The 22,382-nt window shown below is 45.3% G+C and overlaps 1 protein-coding gene across 2 annotated transcripts in view; it reads right to left on the bottom strand.

Moving 5' to 3' along the window:
- ARHGAP6 (Rho GTPase activating protein 6) overlaps positions 1-10,292 on the bottom strand; it is a 283,141-nt gene extending 272,849 nt beyond the window's left edge. For both annotated transcript variants that reach the window (XM_066619645.1, XM_066619642.1), the window contains exon 1: positions 9,783-10,292. In XM_066619645.1, coding sequence (XP_066475742.1) covers positions 9,783-10,292 — 510 coding nt within the window. The remainder of the gene's footprint in view (positions 1-9,782) is intronic.
- Positions 10,293-22,382: the final 12,090 nt, after the last annotated feature.

Raw genomic sequence — 22,382 nt, 5'->3', positions numbered from 1 at the left:
GGGCAAGGAAGCTTCCTTCTATAAATGAAAGTCTTGCCCTAATGAGGAGAATAAAAAGGAACATAAACTGTGGCAAAAGAAATGTAAGAAGGTGATACGGGAGGCCAAGCGAGACTATGAGGAACGCATGGCCAGCAACATTAAGGGGAATAATAAAAGCTTCTTCAAATATGTTAGAAGCAGGAAACCCGCCAGAGAAGCGGTTGGCCCTCTGGATGGTGAGGGAGGGATAGGGGAGATAAAAGGAGACTTAGAGATGGCAGAGAAATTAAATGAGTTCTTTGCATCTGTCTTCACGGCAGAAGACCTCAGGCAGATACTGCTGCCCGAACGGCCCCTCCTGACTGAGGAGTTAAGTCAGATAGAGGTTAAAAGAGAAGATGTTTCAGACCTCATTGATAAATTAAAGATCAATAAGTCACCGGGCCCTGATGGCATCCACCCAAGAGTTATTAAGGAATTGAAGAATGAAGTTGCAGATCTCTTGACTAAGGTATGCAACTTGTCCCTCAAAATGGCCACGGTGCCAGAAGATTGGAGGATAGCAAATGTCACGCCTATTTTTAAAAAGGGAAAGAGGGGGGACCCGGGAAACTATAGGCCGGTCAGCCTAACATCCATAACGGGTAAGATGGTGGAATGCCTCATCAAAGATAGGATCTCAAAACACATAGATGAACAGGCCCTTGCTGAGGGAGAGTCAGCATGACTTCTGTAACGGTAAGTCTTGCCTCACGAACCTTATAGAATTCTTTGAAAAGGTCAATAGGCATGTGGATTTGGGAGAACCCGTGGACATTATATATCTGGACTTTCAGAAGGCGTTCGACACGGTCCCTCACCAAAGGCTACTGAAAAAACTCCACAGGGAATTAGAGGACAGGTCCTCTCATGGATTGAGAACTGGTTGGAGGCCAGGAAGCAGAGAGTGGGTGTCAATGGGCAATTTTCACAATGGAGAGAGGTGAAAAGCAGTGTGCCCCAAGGATCTGTCCTGGGACCGGTGCTTTTCAACCTCTTCATAAATGACCTGGAGACAGGGTGAGCAGTGAAGTGGCTAAGTTTGCAGACGACACCAAACTTTTCCGAGTGTTGAAGACCAGAAGTGATTGTGAGGCGCTCCAGAAGGATCTCTCCAGACTGGCAGATTGGGCAGCAAAATGGCAGATGCGCTTCAATGTCAGTAAGTGTAAAGTCATGCACATTGGGGCAAAAAATCAAAACTTCACATATAGGCTGATGGGTTCTGAGCTGTCAGTGACATGTCAGGAGAGAGATCTTGGGGTGGTGGTGGACAGGTCGATGAAAGTGTCGACCCAATGTGCGGCGGCAGTGAAGAAGGCCAATTCTATGCTTGGGATCATTAGGAAGGGTATTGAGAATAAAACGGCTAATATTATAATGCCGTTGTACAAATCTATGGTAAGTCCACACCTGGAGTATTGTGTCCAGTTCTGGTCGCCGCATCTCAAAAAAGACATAGTGGAAATGGAAAAGGTGCAAAAGAGAGCGACTAAGATGATTACGGGGCTGGGGCACCTTCCTTATGAGGAAAGGCTATGGCGTTTGGGCCTCTTCAGCCTAGAAAAGAGACGCCTGAGGGGGGACATGATTGAGACATACAAAATTATGCAGGGCATGGACAGAGTGGATAGGGAGATGCTCTTTACACTCTCACATAATACCAGAACCAGGGGACATCCACTAAAATTGAGTGTTGGGCGGGTTAGGACAGACAAAAGAAAATATTTCTTTACTCAGCGTGTGGTCGGTCTGTGGAACTCCTTGCCACAGGATGTGGTGCTGGCGTCTAGCCTAGACGCCTTTAAAAGAGGATTGGACAAGTTTCTGGAGGAAAAATCCATTATGGGGTACAAGCCATGATGTGTATGCGCAACCTCCTGATTTTAGAAATGGGTTATGTCAGAATGCCAGATGCAAGGGAGGGCACCAGGATGAGGTCTCTTGTTATCTGGTGTGCTCCCTGGGGCATTTGGTGGGCCGCTGTGAGATATAGGAAGCTGGACTAGATGGGCCTATGGCCTGATCCAGTGGGGCTGTTCTTATGTTCTTATGTTAGTTAATGGTGAGCTTAGCCCTGCCTTGCTGTGAACTGAAAAGTCCCACATGTTTTTCAAAGTTCACAGAAAAGGATCAGCAATCTCGTGGGATTGCATGGCTCTAGCATTACACGGCTGTTTGTATCAGTAGACCCCTCTAGCAAGCTAGGCTTTTGCATAAGACAGATGATTATTGTCCAAACACACTCAGTTCTGAAATATTGCTCATAGAATCCAAGAGATCTGTTTTTATTTTCTCTCTTGCCAAGATGCTTCAGTTACTACCCAAAAGTTACGCTTCTTTGAAACAGTCTGCTTGAAAATGCTACATCAACTATGGCAGTGACTCCTAAACTTTTCTGACAGGCAGTTCCCTTGATCTACTGGACCATTGGCCCTACTGGCCCGTTACATAGGGGGGTGGGATTTTTTGCGAGGATTCCGCAGCTCCTCTGGCTGGTGTCCATGGCTTCCCAAGGAGCCAAGGCTCACAGTTTACTGAACTGTGTGATACAGGTGGGGCCTCAGTATCTGCAGAGGATCCGTTCTTGGACCCCCTGTGGATACCAAAAAACACAAAGGAAATTTGCAGGTTTTGACCCCTTAAACCCTTTGAAGGGTTAAAAACCCACAGATAAATAGGCGCCACCTGTACTTATGTTTTGGTTGGTCCTAATGAAGGCACCGCCCTACTCTGGGTTGTTGAGTTTTCTGCTAATAGACCAGCACAGCTACCTATGATGTTGTGACTTTGAGAATGCTGCAGATTGGCTAATCAAGAGAAAGTCAAAGTGAGGAGGAAGATATTTTACCAACAAACACTGGTATCCTACTTCTGGAGGGCATTTGATCCTCTCACTAGGATCCTCTCACACTAGGTGCACAATCCTAACCAGGTCTACTCAGAAATAAGTCCTATTGCAGCAATTTTCAACCACTGTGCCGTGACACATTGGTGTGCCACAAGTGGTCCACAACTGCGCCACAGGAATTTGGGGGAAGGTCATTTACGACCTTTGGGGTGTCACTGGGAGGTGTAAGCCCCTCACCACCTGTGTGGTGCACCCTGTCAATTGTCAAAAACCTGATGGTGTGCCTCGACAATTTTAATGCCTTGTCAGTGTGCTACGAAATGAAAAAGGTTGAAAATCACTGTCCTATTGTGTTCAATGGGACCTACGCTCAGGAAAGTAAGGTTAGGACAGGACTGCAGCCTAAGTGGCTTACCAATGTGTCTTCAATTGATTTTCAGCCTAGTGTTATACCTTAAATTTATCTGCTGCATTGAAAATAGTAATTCCATGTTGTAGATCTGTTGTTGCTCAATCTCTGACCTGGCAGGAACCAGTGAGCATTTGTACTGGAGACCAGAGCAAGTTAACACACAGGTTATGCAACTTCAGATGGTTGGAGAGCTCCCAACATGTCCCCATTCCTCTTCTTCTCACTTTTGCCTGCTCTGATGAAGAATCCTATAGGATTCAAAAGCTTGCCATTTGATACCATTGTCTTTATTAGGACCAACCAAAAAGTATTATAACCCATTTTGAATTGTAAATTTTTACATCAGCTTTGGAGAAAGCTTAATTTTGACAGTACCAAAATTCAGGTGGAGTTCAGCATCTAGATTTGACAGACCCATAGCTGCTTCATCACAATTACGCTATTTGGTTGGAAGTTAAACTTGCTGAAAAACTATAGCTACAAATTTTTGTAACTCTGCTTACAAACAGTGCTTACATCTTAGTAATACTTGTAATTATACGGCATGCAATGTGAACCATCTTATCATGGAATGCTAGCTAAGTAGAGCTATTCCACCAGGTGCATATTTCAAAAAAACAAGACTACTTCAGAATTTATGGGCCATGCTTTCATTCATGAACAACATCTAGTGATTTCTGCCAATGTTCTTGTGTTTGATTAGCTACCTCCCTTATTACAGCTAATCTCACCTGCATTAACACATGTTGAAATGAGTACAGGAGGGCCCCCATATCCACAAATCCTGTATCCGTGGTTTCAATCACCCACAGATCCATGGGTGTGCTCATTAACGTTATTTAAATGCTTACTGGACCAGAAGTGTTCTTGTATGAAAGTATTCATGCCTGAATACTTGAAAACACTTCCTGTTCTAGTCCCTTCCAGCATTCTAGTTCCTTCCAGCATTCAGACTGCTCATAAGCAGCCTGCACATTGCTATAAACTTGAATGCTTATAGCCAGGGATGGGAAGGTATAGCATGGCTGACTCGAGCTGAATCTAGTCATCGCCCCCCTGCGACTTGACTCGAAAATGAGTCATAACGGACACTTTCCGAATCGCCAAATCACCCTTTTGCAACTCAGTAGGACTCAAGTCACCCCACCCCCTTTAAAAAGCCTACTGTGGAAAGGAACGGGGCTGCTGCCAGGGTGTGTGTGTGTGTCAGACTTCTCCTTTAATACTCCCCTGCTGTCCCTGCCCATCTGTAAACAGGGTGGGAGGGACGGCATGAGAGCAGGGACAGAAGCGGCAAGAGGAAGGAGAGTCATGTGCAGTAGCTGCAAGGTTTACCAGGACAACCCAATCCTTGGCAGCTCTTGTTGGCAACCTTCAGCCTTGGAAGACTATGGTATCACGCTCTGAATGGTGGTTCTGGAACAGCGTCTAGTGCGGATGAAAAGGCCAATTCGGGAGTGACAATCCCTTCCACATTGGGAGCAAGTGCAGTCTGTCCCTGGTCTGTCTCCCTGGCTATGGGCCTTCCTTCTTTGCCTTGGTCTGCTGGCCAAGTGTCTCTTCAAATTCTTCACGTGTCTCGTCAAGTATCTCTTGGCAGCTCTACTCAGAAGTAATTCCACTTCTGAGCCGGTCAGGGTTCCTCTCCCCAGGTAACAACAGAGCCATGCCAGGTGGTGGAAAGCATGATCACTATGAACTCCTTCCCCTTTCCCCTGCCTTCTCCCCCTCACTGGGCTTTTGCAGCCAATCAAAAGGCAAGAATCCCCTTAGGCTCCTCCTCCTGCCTATCTCAGCCAAACATAAGAACAGCCCCGCTGGATCAGGCCATAGGCCCATCTAGTCCAGCTTCTTGTATCTCACAGCAGCCCACCAAATGACCCAGGGAGCACAGCAGATAACAAGAGACCTGCATCCTGGTGCCCTCCCTTGCATCTGCCATTGTCATAGCCCATTTCTAAAATCAGGAGGTTGCACATACACATCATGGCTTGTAACCCGTAATGGATTTTTCCTCCAGAAACTTGTCCAAAAAATATCAAACCTCTCATCCTGCGTCAAATGATCCTAGGTTCCTTCCTTCCTATCACAGAGGAGCAAAAGAGCTTTCTCCAGCCTCCCCCCTCCTGCTTGGATGCATTCACCCTTACCTGCCTCGTGGCTAGAACTTCCCTGCTGCTTGTCCGGTCTGAATGATTGCCCCACAAGCTTTTCACACTGCAAAAGCAGTGAGCAAGCACACCCAGACACAGGCAGACTCAAGTCTGCACACACGGGGACGAGTGCTGAGTCAGGGGGGGCCCTGACCCAAGTGTTTTCCCAAGTTTTCCACAACTCATGTGTCAGCGAAAAACACACATTTTCACAACTCAAGTCCAAGTCATTCGAGACAAGTTCCCAATCCTGCTTGCAGCAACCCATAAAGAAATGTTAGGATACAATATCATTGCCTCCTCACTATATAATATTATACCTTGGCGTGATTCGCAAGAATGGCCTAAGTATGTAAAGAAACATAATTAGCCTGCTAGATGTCATGCATGTTTTTAGTTAAGCATATGGGAGAGTTCTATATTCCCATTGCAACTATACATGGAACACAGTCTGTAGCATTGACCTAACAGACATACCTTTGAAAGGGAGTTTAAAGAAACCACTTCTTATTGGAGCATGAAACTGCAGGCAGACACATGAGGTTTGTCATCCATAATAATTCTTGCGTTTTCAAGAATTGTGTAATCAAATGCACAATATAAATGTCATGTTTGATTAATGAGCACATTTTAGGATTTTAAAAGGTCACTATATTTTCTCAAAACATCATATCCTCCATTCTTTCCTCGAGCTTTCAAACTGCAGAAATGTCACGACTTGCAATAGATCTGTTATAAAAATGTAACTTTATAGACTCCCCCACCCCAAATGCCATCACAAAGAGATTATTCTGGAACAAGACCTCAACAAGACGACTCACGACCTAGCATACATATTATGAAAGTTCATTATTGGTGATTTGGGGCCCTAACATAGGAAGCTGCCATATTCAACAGGTCAGAACCACCGAGACCACCTAGTTCAGTATTACTGTCACTGACTAGCTGGAGATTCAAACAGGATTTTTTCATCACTCAACCAAGAGATACTGCGGATTACACCTGGAACCAAAGACCTACAGCCTTTCCTTGATACCATCTAGCTAGATTACACATGAAGAGTGGGGGGGAGGGGAAATAAGTAAAACTCCATATTAAATCTCTCATTTTTCATTCAGCACTCCTGTTGTTGGTATGTTGCAATTCCTGACAGATAATTTACAATTGGTTACTGACCACTACATGAAAAAGAATTTACAACACACAGAGGCATCTCTCTGTAGGAAACTCATGGTCATCTTCACATACTTCTCCTTTCCTTCTCTCCTTCCTTCCCTATAGAGCAGGGGTGTCAAATATAAAGTCCGTGGGCCGGATGTGGCCCCTGGAAGCAATTTATCTGGCCCCTATTATAATTCGGCTCTCTCAGCATGATAATTGGGCTCTCTCACATCTTCAAATTCTGAACAAGACTTGTACATTTTCTCTTCTGTCATTTGCAGCTAATGTTTCTATGAAAGAAGTTCTTCTTTCCAGCTATTATTTGCTTAATGTGTCACTTCTTGATTAATGATGTCATTTCCAGCTCTGAGCAGATGCCATGAATGCTATTTGGTCCACTACATGAAATGAGTTTGACACCCCTGCTATTGAGCAAATCTATAGGTCACTTGTCAGTCTTCAACAAAGGAATGGTCATCAATGAAAAGCAGTAACAACCTTCTCTACTGATAGTTACATTGCATGGTGTTGGTCAAAAGCACATTCCTAGAAGGAATCTCCTTCCTGAACTTGCCACAGGTTCCTAAGAACACCACAGAGCTAGGGAGAAGCTTTGATAACTTCCCGAGCACCTCTCACAGCAATGAGCCAGCTTGACTTGTGAAGACTGATCCGGTGCAGAGTTAGCAGTTACATCATGCGGTTCTGCCTAGGCAGCATCCCACTGGAGGGACATTCCTCCAAACTACAGCCCAAGGGCCACATCCAGCCCATCAGAAGATTTTACCTGGCCCGCAGGATGGTGGTGGGGAAGACTTAACATTCCTTGTGCTGGGGAGATGCTTCCATGGAAGATTGCCCCAGAAGATTCTGTACCTGTGGGAATTTCCTTAAGCATCTTCCTGGTGCAAGGCTCTGTGGTTACGCAGCATGTCAGCAGGTTGCTACTGGCTGGAAAGCTCAACACTTCCCCACCACCATGCCTGCCCACCTGGCCTCCTAGCAGGGGCTCCCAGTCATAGTTCAGTCAGCACTCAGCCTCATCCTGCCAAACTGCTGCTGCTCGCTGAGTTCCCAGAGAAAAAAGCCCAAACCCAGCAACAGCAGAGAAGGAGTCTGATCAGCGAGCGCTTCACCCAACTCACTCAGTGAGGAGAAATTCCTCTTTGCCTTCTACTCAAAGTCTTTAAGTAGCCTTTGAGAGGTGGGTTCTGAGCCTCATGCACAAACCAAGAGGCAGCCAAAGCAAGGAGAGGGTGAAGGGCTGTGATCCCTGCTTATATGGCAAAAAAAAGAAATTTAAAATCAAACTGTGGGCACATGTCCTGATGATGCTGTTTTTATTTCCCTACGTAACAAAGCTCAATGTAGACCAAAATACCAGTAACCTACATCTACTGGGGAAGGTGGCAAAATGGTAATCACTTGCTTAACAACATCACTTCCTGCTTAATGAATCACTTCCTGCCCTCAGCAGGCATTATGAATGCTATTAGGCCTGCTCTATGAAATGTGTTTGACACGCCTGCACTAGGCAGAGGAGAAGGAACACAACGTTTACATCAGTGAGGTGAGGACACCTGATGTAGATACAATTCCCTTGGAAGCTTTTGTACTTATCCAATATATATTATAATGCCATGAAGGATTCCATCTGGAAGTAAAGGGTTCTACAAGTGTTCGTAGAACAATTATTGTAAAAACTTATTTGAAGATGAGTTTAGTAGAGCTTGCCTTTATGAACTGCCTTAAGTCCGTAAGACTCTCAACAAGGTGTTGTGAGAGTCAGTGAGAAAGGTGGTATACCGATACTGTAATTCAAAGGTTCTCAAACTGTGGCATTGCAAGACCCCAGCCTGAGGTCCTCTGCCTGTACCACTTTAAGAGGTGAGGAATGCAGAGATGCAATCCCCAGGATCATACTGCTGGGGGGGGGGCACGGCTTTCTTTCACTTACACATCACAGCAGCAGGCTCCTGGGGGTGAGGGGAGCCCCGTGGAAGCCTCAGCAGGGCTTCCCAGTGCTCGGAAAATGAAAACAGAATGAACATGACCCACCTCTGGTTTTGAGATCACAAACCAGAAGTGTGTTGTGATCCTTATTTTCACATTCTCTGCACATCAGGGAGCCCCGCAGAGGCTTCTGCAGGGCTCCCCGCACCCCTAGCAGCCTGCTGCTGTGATCTGTAAGTGAAAGAAAGCCCCTGTTCCCCCAACAGCAGTGTGATCCTGGGGGCTTATGTCACTCAATTCCCCCCTTCCCTGCAAGACTTACCTTGGGAGTTTTACTCCCAAGAATTTGAGAACCCTTGCTGTAATTATTACTATTAGACACAGGGTGCCAAAGGAGGATCTTGTCACTCACTAATAGAGAAGCTGTTAACCTAGAAACCAAACCTTCTGACCTGGACATCTGCTTGCCCATCCAATCCAGAGGTGCTCATCTCAGAAGCAAAAACTCCCTTCACTTGTCCTGGGACAGAATTGTAACCCTGAAAACAGGCTGTAGGCTCAGCACCAGGTCTGTGTGTCATGAAAGAAGCAGACACACTCACCCCCTTCTAGGCTCTCCAACCCCAGGTGTAATGAACGAAGCAGACACACACAGCCCCTCCTAGCAGGGTGATCAAACGTCATAACCTCAAAAGAAGGACAAGGCATCCCAAAATGTAGGACATCCAAGAAAAATGTAGAACATAAAATAAAAGCTAAAAACACTCATATATGGGTTCCATATAGTCAAAATTAATAATATATGGTTTTAAACTATATTACATATAATTTATTGCATATAATTTATTAATTACAAGAAGGCTATGCACTGGCTGCAAGGGCCTGCTCACAGGGAAAAGGAGGACATTGAAGTTCTTTTCCAGGACACAAGGCTAATAAAGAGGGCATGTCCTAGAAAAAGAGGATATCTGGTCACCCTGCTACCTAGGCTCTCCTGCCCCAGGTGCAGTGAATGAAGCAGACACAGAGCACCAAGTATGCGTGTCTACTTAGAAGTAAGCGCCTTTCTAGTCCATGGGGCTTACTCCCAGGTAAGTGCGGCTAGACTTGCAGCCCTAGAGCCCACGCCTATGCGTGTCTACTCAGAAGTAAGCGCCACTCTGGTCCACGGGCTTGCTCCCAGGGAAGCGTGGCCAGGAGCGCAGCCCTCCCGGGCTCCCCAGCCGCCTACCTCGGCCCTCCAGACGACGTAGGCGGAGGCGTGGCTGCTGGGCGGCTGCGGGCCCCTCCTCTGCTGGAGCCACCGCCGGGGAGAGAAGAAGATGCTGTTGGCCCCGCCGCTGGGGGCGCCGCTGAGAGCCGAGGCGGAGGGCGCGCGCGCCAGGAAGGGCAGCTCCCAGGCCGTGTGCCTCTTGCCCCGGGGGCTCTCGTAGTCGAAGTGGAAGCTGCCGGAGGGCGACTTGTCCAGCGGGGTGCTGGGCGTGGAGAGCGAGGAGGCGGCCGGGCGCAGCAGGGCGCGCGAGGAGAGGGCGGCCAGGCATTCCGCCGAAGGGCTCCCCGCAGCCTTGGAGCGTCCGGCGCGGGCTGCACTCTCGGGGGCTGCCTCCTCGCCTCCCGAGCGGCCGATGACGGCGGGGTCCAGGCTGCGGGTCTGGCGGAGCCGCCGCTTGGAGAAGAGGGGGGCGCCGGGGGGCGAGGACGAGCAGGAGAAGACGCTGTTGAGCAGGCTGTGCGCGGACATCCCGGCGGCGGCGGCAGCGCCCGTCCGCTCTCCGCCTGCAGCTGCTGCAGCCGCTCCTCGAGCCTCCTGCGCTCAGCCGAGGGGCGGGCTCCTTGGGCACCCCGGGGCTGCCTCTCCAAGAGCGCGCGGCGCCTCGGCCAGGGAGCTGGCCGGCCCTGATCCTGCCAAGGCGCGCTCCTCCACCAGAGCCTAATTTGGCAGGCAGGCGGGCGCCGGCGCTCCTCCTCCCTCCTGCTGGCCCTCCTCCCGCGTTGGGCCGTCGGTGGGTCCCCCCAGCCCCACCTGGAGTGGACCCTCGCCTATCTCCGCCCTGCCCCAGGCAGCCACGCACCCGCCCCAGGTTTGAGTTGCGCAAGCGGTGCAACCATTGCAATGCTGTTTGCTGCCCAGTCGGTGTCCCACAGCGATTGGATTTCACCGCACGGTGCTCGTGTAGACCGGCTTCGGAGCAGGAGTGGATCCAAAGGATTCCCTGGCCCCCACTTGGATTTCCAGACTGGCAACCAAGTGCAGCTTTCAAATGCTGTCTGAAGACAAAAAATGTAACTCCTGAAGGCCCAACCCTGTCCAGCTTTCCAGCACCCATGCAGCCCTAACCCTAAGGTCAGGGACCATATGTTCCCTTACCTTGAGGAGGCTTCCGTGACTGCCCCCACACTGCAAGATGCAGCGCATGCCCCATTGCCACAACTGCATCATTGCTGGAAAGTTGGATAGGATTGGGCCCTGAGTTATGAATGACAGAACCCAAACTGAGGAGCTACAAAAGTTGCATTGGAAGCCAAGGAAGAAGCATTGATGCCTATTTTTTTGCCTACAAAAAAAAAAACCTGGTTTCTAAGATGAAATGTCTGTAGGGCTCATATTTGACTCAGGGCCCAATCCTATCCAACTTTCCAGCTCCTGCGTAGTCACAGTGCAGCCCTGTGGTAAGGGAACACGTTCCCATACCTTGAGGAGGCCCAAGTGACTGCCCTACCACCACAGCATGCAGCACACACGCCACTGGCACAGCTGCACCAGCACCAGGAAATGGGGTAGGATCAGGCCCCAAGGCCAAAATCCTATCCATACCTACCTGGGAGTAAGCCCCATTGATTATAATGACTTTTGAGTAGCTATGCATAGGACTGGGCTCTAAGGCTGCAATCCTATACACACTTTCCTGGGAGTAAACCTCATTGATTACAATGAGACTTACTTCTGAGTAGACATGACTAGATTGCACTGTAAAAATCTATGAATTCTTAATCTCTGGTGTGCAGGTGGCTCTTATTCCTGCTGACTAAGAACATTCTTAGAAGCAGCTATCATTATTTTTTACTTCCAAAGATCTGGAGTTAAGCTCAGACACTGAAAATGGCTTTTGGGAACTTGATTCATTTTGACTTGATACATTTTTGCTCAAATGATGCTCCATAATCACTTGGTACAGTTTTTTTAATCTACACTGTATTTGCTAGGTCTAGGTTAGCTGCATGCTTCAGTAACAGGAAGGTAAAATAGACTTCTAGCTACTTCATTGAAATGTTCTTTGCACTTCACCAATAAGCAACATATATTAAGAGTAATAGCATTTGCTGTGCACACCTTATGTTTTGCTGATGCTCCTCTAATATTGGATGGAATTGTTTAAGGCTTCAATTCTATACGCACATACTTGAGAGTAAACCCCATTGAACTCTGTGGGACTTGCTTCTCAGTAGAACATGCATAGGATTGTGCTGTCAGAAACATGGCTGGCTATTAAAGCCCAACATATGATCCATGTCAAATCCCTTGTCGCATTCCCTTCCTATTATGGGCTGCTTCTAAATACCACAGCAAGCATTCATCTGTGTCAACTGCATCAGACATTTTTTGTTTCCTTGCCTACAACTCTCGGCAATTTTTGGTCTGACTGCATTACTCTCATGCTTTACCAATTGCCCTGGGTGCCAATATGCTTCTGGGCTCAATACAAGATGCTAGTTGTTGCCTTTAAAGCCCTATATGGCTTAAGATACTTGAAGGACTGCCTTCTCACATATGTATATGCCTGTACACTTTCTTTTATATCTGAGGTCTTACTTTAGGGGTCACACCTCTCAGTGAAGTCTGACATGAAAAAGGACCAGAGCTTTTTTGGTGGCAGCACTTCAATTAAGATACTCCCTTGTCCAGGAAAATAGTGAAATAGTTGGCGTGTGCTCTCTCTCTCTCTCTCTCTCTCTCTCTCTCTCCCTCTCTCCTTCTCTCTCTCTCTCTCTCTCTCTCTCTCTCAACTTTTAAAAGAGGGGTAAAGACCTTTTTATTTCAACAAAGCGTCTACTTATGAGGCTGCTTTAAAAAAACAAATCTGACATTCATATTGGATATGATGTACTCTGAGATGTAAAACTAAAATACGGTTTTATATGGTGTGTTATCTGATTTAAAATATTTGTTATAAGTCACCCTGGTCACTCTTGTGGAGTGGAAGGGAGAGATTTAATTTTTACAACATTGATAAAGCACTGTTTACATTAATTAAGGTAAAGAACAACTAGGGTGGGTAGAAGGAATCCCTGTCTGCTAAAAGACTAGGGTGAGCCAGCCAAAGATGTTATTGAACTGTATCACAACAGAGCAGCAGCTGAAAGAGAAACACTATACACAGGTGAAGTTGCCAACCATCTCCCGGGAAGGCTGTTACACCATTGCAAGTTATCCAGCAGACAGCCAACAACTAACAAGTGCCTCTGAGGTCTTGCTGCACCAGTTGGTTCACTGTCTGCTATGGAGTTTCCAAAGCCACAAGGGTCTGAATGGAAAAACTAGGGGCCCAATCCTCTTCTCCCACATTTATGGCACCAGGAGAGCAAGGAGTGCTGGCACTGAGCCCAGCATCAGGAGGCCAGTGCCAGGGGAGTACTAGCAGTAATGTACATTGCCAGGCAGTGGTGTGGGGTTTCTGGGTGGGAGGGGAGTGTTCCTGAGTGGAGGGAGGAACCAGGTTTGGCGGGGAGGGGAGGGGATTGGTGGAGCCCTGCTCCACCATATCCTATCCTCCATGTTGGGCTGAAAAGCCCAACATGGAGCTCCTTCAATCTGCACGGCAAAGTAGCTAGCACAGACTGGAGGAGACCCACTGCGGCCCCTGCACCCTTACTCAGGGGAAGGGGACAAAAGTCCCCTTCCCTTGAGGAGCCCTTTGGCAGCCCCAGTGGGGTCACTAGATACAGAGGTCGCGATTTTGGCACTGCTGCACCCGGTAGTGCTGCTGCTCTTAGGATTGGACCATCTATGAACCATCTCCTTGAGCAGCAGCTGGTCTTACACTGCTGGTTCTTTCAGGCAGGCTGTAAGTGTCCTTTGGAGCCTGCATCTTCACCTGCAAGATAATTGCAAGAAAATAGATCAAAAAGAAACACACAGAGAGTAGCAGTTCTCTGTATTCTGAACCAGGGCTAAAAATGGGAAGTGAGCCTGGGTATTTCTTTGTGTGGTTTCCTCAGATCCAGAATGGCAAGACCTCCAGAGTTATTGAAAGGTTCACATGGTCCCTGGAAATAGAATTGGAAGTCCTGCACTTCCAGGTTTTGGAAACCACACAAGCAGCACAATAAGTGGTTTGTTTTTTTTCCTTTTGTTTTTGAGTGGGTTAGCACAGAAGCAGCAGAGTGGAACTGAGATGGAATCAGGTCACATTGTCCCAAATGCACTCACCCCAAGGGGGAAAAGATAGAGGTACTGAGCATGTCATAAATTTGACTTGATTTGTGACAAGATAGAAGAGATGAAGAGGGTTTTTTTTTAATGAGTCAGGGGACAGGGTTCCCAAAGATCTTTGCTGTGGCTATCCATATTTCCTGGGTTGGCTTGAAGCACTGCCAAGATGGTAGTGCAAGTGTGCTAAGACAGAGTGATTTCCCATTGCAAAGATGGAAAGACAGACCAGAAAAGGGTTTGAAAAGCAAACCAAGATGGGCAAGGAAGTAGCATTAACTAGTTCCAGGGTGGAGAAAAAAAGGAAAAGGAGCCAAGGTGACTCTCAAGGGGTTTTTCTGAGAGGTGAGCCAGTGGCAGTGGAGCTGTGGCTTGACATCTTGTTCAAAAGAATGGATAAAGGTTGGAAAGGAAGACAGCAATCTGATAGCTGCCCTGGGTGCTGACTGACAAAGTGATTGTGCAGTAGCAAAGGGAATGGGGGCTTGATAATAGCACCAGTGGGCCACTTCATAGTTCATGAGCAATTGAGACGGCAAGCAGGAAAAACTGCAAATAGTGAACTGGAGATTTTTGTGACACAGCCTTCTATACCTTAATTACCTTCTATACCTATATTCCTATAAGGAAGCATATAGGCTATTATGCGGTAAACTCCTCTAGGACCTTTCTTTTGTTCCTTGATAGCCTTTGATCGCACATCCCCAGTTCAAGATGTGTGCTTCTCAGGGCCTCCAAGAGGAATTTTATCAGTGGGTACAAAGTTTCTTTTGGGCCCCTCCCAAAGGGGGAGGGGAGGCGTTGAAATGGAGTGGGGGAGGGTGGTGACAGGGGCAGAACAGGGTAGGGGAAGATGGCAACAATCGGAAAAGTCTTTGGAGCCCAAGTCTACTGGGCTTCCCAATGCAGAGCCCAGGTCTATGCCTGTGCTGCATTGGCAGCTAGATACAGTAATATGGAAAACCAAAAATACACCTAAGTCTCTCTAAAATCTTTTAAAAATAAAAAATCATTGCAGAAAATTAGCATCATAGTGTGAATGGAAAGTGTCCTGTTTGCACCAAAACATACTTCTGCAACAGCTGTGTTCCTGAGCTCCTATACGCTGCTTCATGGCAAGTATATCTACATGCCAGAGCTACTGTAGCAGGCCAGTTTCTTCCTAGATGTGACACTGTTAAGGAGTGAAATGTATGCATTCTTCAGCCCAGCACATATGGCTTTCAGCAGCAGCAGCAGCAGCAGCTACGCACCCAGCATCCCATGAGGGCAGTGAGTCCAGGTGAGAAAGGAAAATATAAGGTCCCAAGAAATTTCTGGGCCCCCTTCTTTGGCCCCTTGGCCCCCTTTATGACCCTGGGCTTGGGCACAAATTACCCCCTTCACCCCCCTCTCATGGGCCCTGGTGCCTCCGTTGTTTTGCTCTCTGGGGAGGGTGCGGCAATGAACTTTGAGGGCCTTAGTTTGTATATGCCTCTTGATTGGTTTGGCCATGGATTTGATGAGAAAAGTTAGGGCTGGAAAAGTTAACGTTGTGGACCCTTCACTTTTGCCACTGACAACTGTTTTCTCCAAGCCAGAAAGCTCCCAGGCTCTGGCTTTTATTTACAGATTCAAATTTGCTACACAAGCAAGATGCAACCAGTCATGGAATTTTCCAAAAGAAACCAAAGAATGAGAAGGCTTCTCTTAAGCCAGCCACTAGAGTTGGGGGGGGGATTGCTCCAACAAACCGATATTTTGGCCTTCCTTGAAACTTCTGGGACCTGAGGTCTTCAGTCTAATTAAAATACCATGAAACTGGCTGCTCTCCCAGCGTGCACCCTACACCAGTGAAGGACTTCCCCCTTCCTGCTCCCAGGGCAAAAGTCCATGAACCCCCTCCCACGCAAAAGTCTGCCCCCCCCCCGCACAACTTTCCCTACCTTTCTTGTGCGTGACAGAGCCTTGTGCGACTGTAGGACCAACTGGGGAAGTGTTATAATGCTTCCCCCGGTCTTAAACTGCACTTCCGGAAAACCGGAAGTGCAGCTTCCGACTATGTCGGGAGCCTCACTGAGGCTATGTGCGTGGTCTGACTCCTAAAATAGTGTGGGCTCAGTGCCTGGGACATTTGTCCTGTAGGTCTGCTGCTGCCCTACATTGTGTACATGTGCAAACAAACTAACAAGTAATGTTTAAAAGTGTAAAAAGATGATGGACAACAACCCCTCTTTGAAGAAATGGTAAAGGTCAGAAAAACGAATTTTGTGCTAAATATCTAGAACAGGTGTGTTCAAACTTTTTGGTGGGAGAGCCACATCTTCTCTTTCACAGTGTTTTGGGGGCCGGGGAAAAAAATTAATTTACATTTCAAATTTGAATAGATTTACATAAATTTACATAAATGAATATATTCGAGATGGAACTTATATGAATGAATGAAGGTCTTGCAATAGCTCAAGGCCTATAAAAGGCCTTGCACAGAGTAAGGCTGGCCTTTCCTTCACTGCTGCTGCATCACAGATGTGAAACAACAAGCAGTGCAGCTCACACCAGAGGTCAAACAGTCGCCCTCACACTCAGAGTAGTTCCATTGGGCCAGTACAGGCTCCAGCAAGTCTCAGGAAGGCCAAAGGCTCATTGGAGACTGGGAGTTCCCGAGGACTGCAAGTGGCCCCTGGGCTGGGTTTTGGGCAGCCCTGATCTAGAATATCACTAATACCAATACTACATCTAGAATATCACTAATACCAATACTAAACTAACTTCAAACTTCAAAGCAATTCCTTTTAATTTCAATGGAATGTGCTTCAGTGTAAGTTTATATTAAATGAATTAATGGGCATTTTGAATTGTATATATTTTTTAAGTGATGTACAAATTACTTAATTCAGAACACTTGAATTTATGAGAACTTAGTTTCACTTAATTTGACTTCACAGATGATCTGTTTATGCATGTATTTTCTCTTTTTTAGTTTGGACACATTTACCCAGTAATTTTAAACAGTGATCATTAAGCAAGTGATGACAAGAAATAAGCTTGTCACCTTATTTCTCACCTAGGAACTCATTAGCTGCAAATGGTGGAAGAGCCAATATGCAAATCTTTATCATATTTTGAAGATATGAGACAGCCCAATGATCACACAGGTCACCTTTCCTGCTGAGGCATCCCTTTGCAGCTCAGCAGCTGAGTGCTGCTCTGCAAAGTGACATCTTGGCACAAGTGGCACTCGTGAAAGTGCGGCCTGTGTGATAGTTGGCCTCTCTCAGCATCTAGGCAGCATCTCCCTCTCTCACCGCTTTTGATCTGCCTCTTCCACTGTAGTTTTCCTTGGCTTCTGAAGTCTCCTTCCATCTCTCCCTCCCAGGGGCTCAGTGGAAGTGGCACTGCTGAAAGGGCTGTGCTGGGAGAGCCCTATTATCACAAAGGTCAGATAAAGAACTTCCATATACAATATCTGGCCTGCAGGCCTTTTGTTTGACACCACTGTTTTAAACAATGCAATATGTTTCAAGTTTTTACTAGACTGTGCCTATTAAAACTGTATAACTGTAATAAGAGCAATGGCGGCCATGAAAGCCTCAGAATAATGCGATATCATTTGGATGCATATTTGTCTGGAGGCTTGCAGTCACTCAGTTTCTTGTTTGTACATTTACATTTTTCAAATCACATCAACACTTTTTTATGTCCCAGTCCTATACAGAGTTAGGGCCCAATCCTATCTAACTTACCAGTGCTGATGCGGCCATACAACAGGGTTTGTGCTGCAGCTTGGGGGGGGGGGGGGAAGGTCCATGAGCACTTGGGAGTGCATTGTGTCTGCATCAGCACTGGAAAGTTGGATAGGATTGGGCCCTTAGTTCATTGCAATCCTACACACACTTACCTGAAATTAATCTAATTGGAAGAACCTGGTTCTCAGTAAGTTCTCATAAGCTCAACCAGTAAGATAGCAGTCCAATGCAAATTAATTGGGGGTACTGTGGACCTTGTAATTTAATCCATTTCTACCCAACGTATATACGCAACAGGGACCAAATAGGTGAGCCTATTGCTTTAAGTGGGTTAATTAACTAATTGGAGGGGAGGGGAGGGATGCTCATTAATGCTGAAAGTCCATAAAATCTGAATTCACTAAAGTCAATGGAGATACACATGCACAAAATGTTAATGACTAATTTTTAATGTTGCAGAAAATGATCATTGTTGCCAAAATCAATTAAATCAAGGTCTGTTAAATCAAAGGTTCACTGTAATTCCCATTTAACTCCCTGAGAATAAATGTGAAAAGACTGTTGCTAATAAAGTTTTGGAATTTAGTTGGCTGACCCCAGTCTCAGATTTTATCTGTCCTTTCCCAAAGAAGAAAAGCCAACAGGAAGTTCTGTTGCACAACTCCCATTGAAATGAATGGGAGTGGCAGGAGGATTTTCCAGTGGTCTGCACCCTGAACTGATTTATTAGAGAAATACTTTTGGAAGTGAGATGTGAGACTCTAAACACATACATTTGTACTACGATTTGTACTGAATTCTGAACAAGATCTGACAGACTGGTGAGCATTATGTTGGAAATTCAGTGCACCTATATAATAATGCCAAGCTGCACTTGCATGGCCCAACTCACATTGTATTGCTAGGAAGTGCTTTTGAAACTTCTTATTGTATAGTACAAGCCTATATGTGTTTGCTCCAAAGTGAATTTCACTATGCTCAATGAGGCATTCTTGCAGGAGAGTGTGCACAGGATTGCTATATCTTATTGAGTTCAATAATGCTTCCTCTCTAATAAGTGTGTTTAGGTTGGCAGCTTTAATGTCTTTCATAATATTCAGAAAAAGCTTGCTAATTTTTCTGCACTAAGCACACTCTGATGATGGAACGCAATTACCTTCACCCCTGATGTAGCAGACTCGTATGTACTCCTCTTCTGCTGAAAAGGATTACTTGACATTGAACTAGAATGTCATCCCATCGCAGAGTTTTATCTAATTCCTTAGAATTTACCTCTGGAAAGTATTGTTTTAAAAACGTTTCTGCCCAAGCTGTGGGAATCAGAAGCAGGCTACAGTTATGGGATTCCAAAAGAATTGATGAAGCCCAAGGGGTATGTACTACTTGGGATAATTCCAGATAGGTTTATTATTACTGATCTGCTAGAAAGATAGAGAGTTTGTTTTCACAGATGTACTCTTCAGCATCCCAGCCTGACATTCATTGTTGTTGCAAAGAGAAAATTAAAAACACTGAAAATAGAAAAAGTGCCAAATGTAACATGACTTAGAGAACGGCAACCCCTGTGCTGGACCTCTTTGGCAGCATCTAACAGATGAGGCTATGGGTAGCTAAAGGGAGTTTTATTACTATTGTGTGTCTTCTGTTTTGCTTTTTTGCTTTGAGCTAGCAGTCTCTGAAAATTATGTCTAAAAAATAAAGTCATCCTGGTGTGACATAGGAGCCCTGACTCATCCTCTGACTGGGGAAATCTGTACTACCTATATGTTGGTTTTTTTGTATGTGTTCTTTTGTCAATGCAAATTTTAAGTGTACCAAAACTTTGCCAGGCATTGCTCTTATTGATAAATTCCTCTAGTGGAAGAGATATTGTTTGGACCATACAGAATTCTGCAAATAGTTTCTTTTGAGTAATAGAAAGAAAAAATGGGTGGGGGGAAGGAAAGAAATCTAAACATGAAAATGTAAGGCTGTGGGAAAGAAACCTGAACCTTTTAACTCTCCTAGCTAAATAAATGTTGTTGGCTTTTTAAGCTATTGACATGAAAAAGACAGTGTGCCAAATTCAAAAGGCAATCGTGAGTGTAGGACACCTATGTGCATGTTTCCAGTGCAATGTTCAATAGAGCTCTCAAGTACTGGACTTCTACATGAGTACCGGTGACCTGCAGATAACTGAAATGACATATGATGCGCAGTCATGTTGTTTCTTCTCAGACTTCTCCTCTTTCATCAAATGAAATGCAGCACAGATGCCTCAATCTGGGGCAAAAGAATCCTGTGGGGAAGGACTTTTAATTCTTTCTCCCTTTACTGTTTCTCCTAACATCACTCACCCTTATTCCCCCATGGGAACAGGAAACCTTGATGCATGGGGGGGGGGGGGAGAGAAGGCAACTGTTTCTGATCACAGAAGAATCTACAGCTTGTGATAACAGACTGAAGTGCAAATAATTGACATTGTCTTATTACAAATTGATTGTTTAATGTTCTCAGATGCTCTCATACTGAGCAAGAAAAACTGTAATGTGGGCCTTTCTGGAGAAATTAACATAGACTGTTAACTAGTAGTTCTCACTGTTGACCTCTGTATTAAAAAAAGGGGAATAGCAGGGGGGAAAAGAAGAAGCAGGACAATATAGGCCTTAAGCTTGCAGTGGAATGGATATAGGGAAGTACACCTACAGGGCTACAAATTTTTGCGAAGTAAGCAAGCTTAAATTATCACCTTGACTTATCTCCGAGATCAATCAGAGGGCAGAGCTTTTCAACTCTGTCCTGCTCTTTGTTTCTATTGCTATTGGTAGCTATTGGTGGTCCTTTCACAGCCAACTAGCTACCTCCCTTCCTGCCTTGCTGGCCCTGCAAGGCATTATGGAACACACTACCTGTTTTTTTCTGCCATTACAGGAATGCCCTAAAGGTCCTGTTGAGTGCCCCTGGGGGTACATGAACTCCAGGTTGGGAACCACTGTTTTACTGGTATGTTGTTTACAGTGTACTAGTGTTTGTGCACTGATAGTGTTTACAATAGTCTAATAGTGTTTTCAAAAAGGTGATTAAGACCAGAATTTTAAAAGCATAAAAATGTATCTTATGATCTTTTACTATTTTTTAATAAATTATACACTGTACAGTTCTTAGGTAACAATTACTGGTAGGTTATTTTTCAGGATCCAGCCTCTGGTAAAAATCAGACACCCCCCTAAGTTTAACCCCCAACTTATCTGAGGGTCTTAGAAAATTCCATTATTTTTGGCTCAAAGCCTGCCCTCGACTTAGCTGTGAGATTGACTTATAGGTGGGTTTCTTTGGTGATTATTAAAGTGGCTCAGGCTGCAGTCCTACACAGGCATATCTGGGAATAAATCCCATTGAACTTAATGAGGTCTACTTCTGAACAGATATGCATAGGACTGGGCTGTTAATTGCTATATTTTAACTGTTCGCATACTTTACTAGTAGAGGTGTTTGAAACCTGTTATTTGTTTTACTCAGAAGTAAGTCGATTGTGTTAGCTTAGGCTGTAATCCTGTCTTACTCACTGGAAACAAACATCTCTACTGATTGATTCACTTCCTCTTGTGGGCCAACAGAATGCAACAACACTGGCATTCCACCATAGCAGGAGGTTACTGGTACAACATTTTTTAAGGAAAAAAATTCAATTTGATTGATAACCCAATTAAAATAAAAATGAAAGCACTTAGTTTAAAACTAGTGAGATTGACAGTGCAATCCTATGCAGGTCTAATCAGAAGTAAGTACTATTGTGATCAATGGGGCTTACTCCTAGAAAAGTGTGCAAAGGATTGTAGCCCAAATTAGGTTAAGTACAACTATTTTAACTAACCAGATTGTGGGTTTGGATGAAAATTTTGGTTTTGCTTTTTAAATCTCACTTAACATCATGCTCTACTGGTTCCAGAAGGATTAATTCAATATATATTCACCACATGATGTTGAGGTTTTAACTATACACATTACTGTTTATTAATACTCATAATAGATGTGGTGGCTAAATTTATTGTAAGCAAAAATTTCCCACTAAGAGTACAAAAATTCATTTCCAAAGGCCATATTAAAGCTTCTCCCTGCAGATGCAAAATTAATCACTCTGAAGAAAAAGGCTGTAGCCACAAATTTATAGTCTGTCTTCCTTTCAGCTGGCAATATGCCTACAGTAATTTTCATACTGAATTTCCACTAGGCCTAGTTCATACATGCTAGTTTATCACTGATTACTGCATTGTCAAATGGTGGGATGTGAAAGAGAATGAGTCATAACAGGGTATGGGGTTCTAGGTAGACCATATGCTTCTAACTCAGTGTTTCTCAAACTATGGGTCGGGATCCACTAGGTGGGTTGCGAGCCAATTTTAGGTGGGTCCCCATTCATTTCAATATTTTATTTCTAATATATTAGATTTGATGCTATCATGGTATGTGTCTACATTTGGGGAAATGTGACAGACCTGTAACTTGTAACAAGCTACTATGTATATTCTTTTAACAATGAGAGTAAATGGGACTTACTCCTGGATAAGTGTGGGTAGGGTGGCAGCCTAGGATTGTTTCCTGCCTGATGATGTCACTTCTGGTCCTGACATCATTTCCAGTGGGTCCTGACTCTCATTCTAAAAAGTGGGTCCTGCTGCTACAAGTTTGAGAACCACTG

Source organism: Tiliqua scincoides, chromosome 3, assembly GCF_035046505.1.
Source record: "Tiliqua scincoides isolate rTilSci1 chromosome 3, rTilSci1.hap2, whole genome shotgun sequence".
Classification (NCBI taxonomy): Eukaryota; Metazoa; Chordata; class Lepidosauria; order Squamata; family Scincidae; genus Tiliqua; species Tiliqua scincoides.
The sequence above is the reverse complement of the archived record's forward strand: the minus strand, read 5'-3'. Positions and strand labels throughout refer to the sequence as shown.